The 6872-nt window shown below is 52.1% G+C and overlaps 1 protein-coding gene across 1 annotated transcript in view; it reads right to left on the bottom strand.

Moving 5' to 3' along the window:
* Positions 1 to 6569, bottom strand: part of VEGFA (vascular endothelial growth factor A) — a gene marked incomplete at its 5' end in the record, with an annotated part of 8960 nt that extends 2391 nt beyond the window's left edge. Inside the window, 5 exons of the mRNA XM_010013161.1 lie at positions 61 to 192; positions 1318 to 1389; positions 4078 to 4110; positions 4522 to 4598; positions 6373 to 6569. Of these exons, the coding sequence (XP_010011463.1) occupies positions 61 to 192; positions 1318 to 1389; positions 4078 to 4110; positions 4522 to 4598; positions 6373 to 6569 (511 nt within the window). The remainder of the gene's footprint in view (positions 1 to 60; positions 193 to 1317; positions 1390 to 4077; positions 4111 to 4521; positions 4599 to 6372) is intronic.
* Positions 6570 to 6872: the final 303 nt, after the last annotated feature.

The raw sequence follows: 6872 nt of genomic DNA, 5'->3' as shown, positions 1-6872 counted from the left end.
CCCCCCCCTGTCCCTTTCTCTCTCTGTCTCTTTGTGTGTTTCATCCTTCAGGACACAAACCTGCAAGTGCGCTCGTTTAACTCAAGCTGCCTCGACTTGCAACGTGAGTCTGTGAATTTGCAGGAACATTTACAGGTCTGGGGATCTTGTACAAACAAGTGCTTTCTCCTCTCTGAGCAAGGCTCACAGTGACTGCAAAAAGGCAAAAGGAAAGATGTCTAAGCTACAGCGCTTCAGCAGAAAGAAAATACACATGCAACACCCTAAACATCAAAGCAATCCCTCTGCCCCCTCCCGCAGCCCCCATGCTGCCCACTGGAGCGTCGCAGGCTGATGGATTTTCCAGCAGCACCCCGGCAGCCCCAGGACAGCACCCCCTTGCATTAGCGTAAAGAGAAAGAAAAAAGGCTCTCTGCACAGTATTCACAAATGCTGCATTGGATCCACCGGCACAGGCCAGAGGGAGGAAGAAGGGGAAAGCAAGGATGGGAAGGTGAGAGGTCCCAGCCAGCTATTGACATATCAATGAAAGGCATTCTCTGAAGTGGGCTATTCGAGTAGAAAGAGGCCAGCGGCTAAACGAGTTAAACAGACAGGGTCTCTCCTCCCCTGGAAAGCAACTGGGCTGCAGCATCACATGCTTACCCCTGCAGCCAGCACTGCCCTCCTTTCTGAAAGCCCCATCCCAACCTTGCCACTTAGGAGTGTCCTATGGAAGGGTCGTGAATTTACAATGCAGAATTCTGTGAACCACCGTGAGAGAGGCAGAGTGAAATGGACAGAGAAAGACAGGGAGAAAGAAGCCACCAAATCCAGCAGAAAGAGAGACGAAAGGAGAGAGCGAGCCCACCCGGCTCCCCAGCACCCCCTCTCCAGCTTCCCACCATCCCACCTCTCCTCTCCGCCTGTGACTCCACCAGACACGCACACACACGCACGCACACGCACACATGCATGGCAGATGCCAGCCTGCCTGTTGCCAGTCACCATAGCAGTGAGGGCACAAGATGAGTCAGGGGAAGCAGACGAGAGAGTTGCAACCAGAAGGTGCGGAAAAGAGGGCGCAGGGTGCTCGCCTGCCCACCCGCACTCTTGTGCCTTGGGAGAATTGTCACCACTGATGATTAGGAAGCCAAGCAAGCTAAAGCCACCTTCCCTGAGATGCCCTCAGTGCCAGAGCGGTGCCACCACCAGCGCTGCCCCTGCAGCCCACCAGTGACTGGGAGGGGAGGGTAAGATTTGCATGAGCAGCAAGCAGGCGGATTGCTTTGGGGAGAGGGAGGGAAGAGAGTCTACAAGCAGAGGACACAAACGTACAAGCTGAGTGGTTTGTACCGGCCTTTCTTGCGCTTTCTCTTTTGACCCTTCCCCTTTCCTCGCTTTGATTTTCTGGAAGAAAAACAAAACAAAAAAAACAGAGAAAGAGAGAGAGAGAGAAGGAAAGAAAGGGAGAGAGAGAGAGAAAACGGAAGAAAACGCAAGGAAGAGGAGAAAAAAAATACAGCCATGTGCCTTGCTGGGAGGGGGAAGTACATGAGGCAGGACTGGATGGCAGGTCCCAGGGCCGAAGCACAGATCTCCATCTCGCACACACATTCACTGGCCCTCCTGCGCTCCTGCCAGCACTGCAACCAGCCTGCCCACAGCCAAGCCAGTGCCAGGGGACTCAGCAGAGACCACCACTAGCAGGGCTGCTGCCAGCAGAGGCAGATCTGCTGCCCCTCCACATGAGAGGGGCAGTGGGGAAAGGACAGGGTGTGAGGGGAAGGAACAGAAAGCTTCATGAAAGCATCACGCAACCGCAGGGAGCGCAGACAACCGTTCCAGGCGACAAGCACGGGCGCACACTGACTGACAAGAGGGGCTCACCCCAGCTAAAAGGAAACTGCTCTGACGTGATGCACTGCCCAGTACCAGGCCTACGAGGGGGCAGCTGAGCTTCAACAGCTCTCCTGCCAGGCTGGTGGTGATCTTGCCTTGGGATGAGAGCAAAGGGGGCCAGGCCTCAGCACCCCGCAGACAAGGGGTGAGACCTGGTCTACACTGCAGCACTGTGTGTGAGAGGGCTATCTAGCCTGAAGGCTCTGCTTACCCACCCCACCTCCTGCATGTGGTATGGAGGGCTCCAGGAGACCTCATTGGATGTTTGCTAACATCCCCTCTGGCAGCCTCTATCCTGAGTACCAAAGGGGAAAGAGGGAGGCCTAACCTAGTTATGACACCCAGGAGATAACCAGTAAGCAGCTTTCAGATTTTCCCTCCTTTCTCTCCTTCCCCTTGCCTTCCACATGGATCTGCCAGACTGATGAGCAGACCGAGCCAAGGCATAGACTCCATTCTGAAAAATCCACCAGTTGCTCCGGATTCCTGGGCAGGCCTAGACACTAAACATGGATCTCTACAGGCCAGTAAGAGCACAGGAAGCGAGGGAGGCTGGAGCCTGCGCTGCTCCTGAGCCACGTTAGCACAGGACCAAAGGAGAGACATGCAAGGAGAAGGCCCTAGGCAAAGCACCAGGGCTTGTCAGGCAAGGGAGCCACAGCACTGCAGCAAGTTCAGCAAAGGCTCCCTCGTTCCCTGGCACAGCCCATCTCAGGAGGGAGCTGTGATGGGGACATGGGGGACAGAAGGGAAAGCACCATAGGTGTTTCTTAGGCCCTGTTCAAGTCGTCTCACTGGAATGAGTGTCAGAGCATCAGCTCGCTCCCAGCCTCTGCCCTACATGTCAGGAGTCACAGGGAGGCGGTGAGGGGAGGAAAATCGACCTGAAGGGAGGAGAGGGGCACCAATATAACAGGACTTTCAATCCAGCATAAATCAAAGCACACCAGTCTCTCCCATTCCTTCCCTTCCTTCCCCAGGGAGTGCAGAACCAGCAAAGAGCAGGCAAGGTGCTGTTAGAAGAGGAAAGGGAATGCAACACAGTCTGGGCTGGCTGCTTCACCCACATCCCATCCTCACCAGAGTTCACACAGACCCAACTCTCACACACCTTCAAACCACAGAGCCACGCAGACCGAACATCCCCAACACGGCCCTGCTCAGAGAGGAGTGCTGGCTGCACACAGCCCAGTGCAGCCAGGAGCAGACTTCCAAAGGGAGGAGGAGAGGCTGGAAGGCAGCTAGAAATACACAACCACCAGGAGAGGGATGAAAGAAGTTCTCTCACTCTCCAGCTTGCTCTCTGTTTCAGCCTCATCTCCCAGTATTCATTCGCTACCTCTCCAACTCGGCACCTCTGACCAGCAGAGCTGCTGCCACAGCCATGCACACTCCAGCTGACTCTCACCCAGAGAGGTCACTCTTTCTTTTTGATGTTGTTCCACATTTTGTGATCATGCCTGCAACTACTGCAGGATGAGAGCTTATTTCTCTGCTTTTCACATCGCTTTTTCTTTCGGGAGGAAGGAAAGGGAAGGTTGTGCCTTAACCTCCTTCAGGTCACAAGAGCAAATCCATCAGACTGAAAAAACTCTCACGAAAGCCTCCACCAAGACCCGGCTAGGATATCCACCTCCCTTTACACCCTCCTTGGCCTCCACCCAACCAAAACCAGAGTCACATCCTGCATGGCATCCGTCCTGCCTCCACCAGGCCTCTATTGCCACCTCTCCCTGTAGCCAGCAGAGTTCCTACCCAAGCTGCTGTGAAAGAAGCCAGCAAGTACTCACTCAAGCAGCATGAAAAAAATTAATAATAAAGAAAGGCAGTGATTTGCAGTAACCAGAAACACCCCAGGAAGAGGGAAGGGAGATTAGGGGCTGCACCTTGAATCCATTCTGGTAGGACACACGTGACGGGACTTCCCTGACTTGGGATAAAGCATTAGGAGTGACTGCCATGGCCGTGGGTCATGCAAGCTCCAGGACTGGGGTATGAAGGAATAACCATCAGATCTGGGTTTCTGTGCCCATCTGGAACGGATTCAGAGTGTCGCCCCATGCACTACCATATGCCATTTCCAAAAACACCTTCTCCAAGTAAGTATCTCCGATCAAAGAAAAGGGCAAGGCGCAGTGGGGAGAGGAAACACCAACCAACCACCAAAAGAGAAAGGAGGAAAGGCTTGTCACTTACTTTTCTTGTTTGTTTTTGACATCTTTCTTTGGTCTGTGGGGGAAGAGAGAACAAAGGCCTCATTAGAAGCAAGCTTACCACATATGCTTTCAGTATTATCCCCAGGTCCTGCCAAGTCCAAGGAAGGACATGTACAGCTGGCATTGCAGGATGCCCATGGCAGGTTTAGCGGTCCTTCTCAAAGTGTTTGCTCTCCGTTTGCACCTCACTGGCAGTCAGTGCCAAAAGACCCCAGGTTGCAGGCTAGCACTGTCCACGTATGATATCTGGAGATGGAGGAGCTGCGCCAGCAAATAACTTCTTTTCCCAGGCTCAGCCATCCCTCTGCAAACCAACTGAGGAGACTGCAGGAGCCTCTGGACAACAATCCCAACCCAACGGCAGAAAAAGGAAAGGCTCAGAATAAGTTTATTGCAAGAGGAACCAGTGCTGCTCCATTCTCACCTGCAGTCACATTTACTGTGCTGTAAGAAGCTCATGTGCGCTATGTGCTGACTCTGATGGGGTTTAATTCTCATGATCTGGAATGAAAGAAACAGAGAGGGTCACTGCCCGTTCACTCTTCATGTTCACAGCTCCAAATCAGCCTGCTGCACAGCAAAGCATTTGCACCCCCGGTGCTCCTGAGAAGAGCATGGCAGAGTTTGAGCTGGCTTTGGGGCCTCATTCTCCCAGTCAGGAAGGCCTTTGATCACAAGCAAGTGGCAACACCAGACTCGTGCCAAAGCTCTGTTTGCTCACGCATGCAAGGTGCCAGCACTGGTGGACTGCCTTGGAGACCGGCATGGGAGAGGGCGTAACACCATAGCAAGGTTCTCACTGAGCTGTCCCTGGTTGATGCTAGAGACAGTAAAGGAGCATCCAGCCTGCTCTCATGTAGAAGCATGTTTCAGTTTAACACAAGGGCCCAAGCAAAAACTCCATATCTGACTCCTTTTGCCTACACCACCATTCCTTCCCAGCTGACATATCACTTTTTCAGTGACTCAACACACAATGTAAATCTGGTCATCTGTGCTTAAAAGCAGCCCTGCAGAGCCACACACTGTCCATCAACCAGCCCCAGGTGCCTCCAGGGTAGTTATATTAGAAGCTATGCATGTATCTCAACCCAGAACCTGACTGAACCACGAGCTCTAGCATTTGCACTGGAGATCTGTTCAAGTGTCTCTGACCCTTCCAACCATGCACGTATATCAGCCAAAAGCTGTGATTCAGCAAGGAATGATAGGAAGAGGCCTATCCCCAGCTACACCATGATCAGGCCCAAGCTAGAGCCTGCAAGTGGAAAAGCAGTATAGGGAACCATGGAAGGACACCGACAGATTCTCCACCAGAGTTCAAACACAGCTCAAATGACACGTAAAAAGAGCTTGCTAGTTCATTGCTTAGTCCTGCCTGTCTTTCATCCACATCAAAAAGTGATGGCAATATTCACAGTGGTCATTCAAGAGGCTTAGGGACAAAAGTAGGTGACGGAGCTATGGGGGTTAAGGTAATGGAAGCAGCACCACTGTGAATACAAGTTAGGATCCAGGCTGTAAACAAGGGAGGTGACAAAGCTCTCTAAAGCAGAGTTTGCATCTTCCCCACGTGCCCAGTCTTTGCTATCACAGCCATCTCAGTCTCTTCTAAGGAACGAATTCAGCAGCCTCCAAACAAAGGAGGATGCCCAGAGGCAGAAAGGCTTTTCCACTTGACACTGAAGCAGTGTGTTTCTTAGAGCCCCTTTCCACCCCTGCTGTGCCAATGTAGCTAATGACCCAAATCCCCCGCTCTGTTGGTAAAGGCTGACCTCACATGCCCTCCAGGAGAGAGTAGTGACAGCCTTTTCCCTCTTGCACTACTCAGCTGCCTTCAGATCAACAGCTGTGTGGACCAAACACAGAGTGAAGATGCAGCAGGGGCCCAAGGAGTATCTTCTTTGAGGCCTCAGAGATAAGAGCATCAGAAATGCTCTCTTGCACTTTCTTAAACATGAAGTGGTCCTTTGCAGAAAGCTCCTTTGCGTGCTCCTAGCAACTCTATTTGGGCACTGGTGAAGTCAGAGCCAAAAAACCAGATTCTCCCCTTAGCCTTGATTAGACATGAGCAACTCATCTTTTAACCCTGCCTGGTGTAATGCTGGGCACAAGGGTCAGGAGACAGGTGAGTCCTCCTGATCCAACCATCTCCAGTTCCCTGTGGTAGGGTGCCCTTCCTTTGAATTAGCTGGGAGCTTAGACTCGGAGTGGCTGTGATGGCTGACTTGCTTCCTTGCACCCAATCATGCCAGCTTGCAAGTTGGGCCCTCACCTCCATCGTGACGTTGTACACATCCACAGGGACACATTCTAGGCCCTCATCGCCGCAGCAACCCGCACATCTCATCAGAGGCACACAGGATGGCTTGAATATGTACTCCACCTCATCAGGGTACTCCTGGAAAATGTCCACCAGGGTCTCAATTGTCCTGCAGAAGCTGCGCTCATAGACTTCCAGGAATTTGATAACTAAAAGGAGGAATGGAGGGAATAAGTTAATGCAAACTTAGCTCAAGAACATCTAGTGCTTCACCCCTTAAAATGAGACAGACAGTTGCAACACATCTACCCTATGCTCTTCACCAACAGTCTTGCAGGCCTAAGTCCTTTGTCTCTACCCCCTACACACACACATAAACCAAGTGGGGAGAGAAGGAGACAATCTCTTCCTACTGCTGCTTCAGGGCAGAGGCAAAATAGACCACAGCCTCACTATATTCCCTGCTATCCATATACTCTTGGATATGCTGTTACTAAGCATACTAGGTCAGC

Source organism: Nestor notabilis, unplaced genomic scaffold (genome assembly GCF_000696875.1).
Source record: "Nestor notabilis isolate BGI_N333 unplaced genomic scaffold, ASM69687v1 scaffold32374, whole genome shotgun sequence".
In the NCBI taxonomy this organism is placed as follows: domain Eukaryota; kingdom Metazoa; phylum Chordata; class Aves; order Psittaciformes; family Psittacidae; genus Nestor; species Nestor notabilis.
Note: the sequence above shows the minus strand (reverse complement) of the source record. Positions and strands in the feature narration are given on the sequence as shown.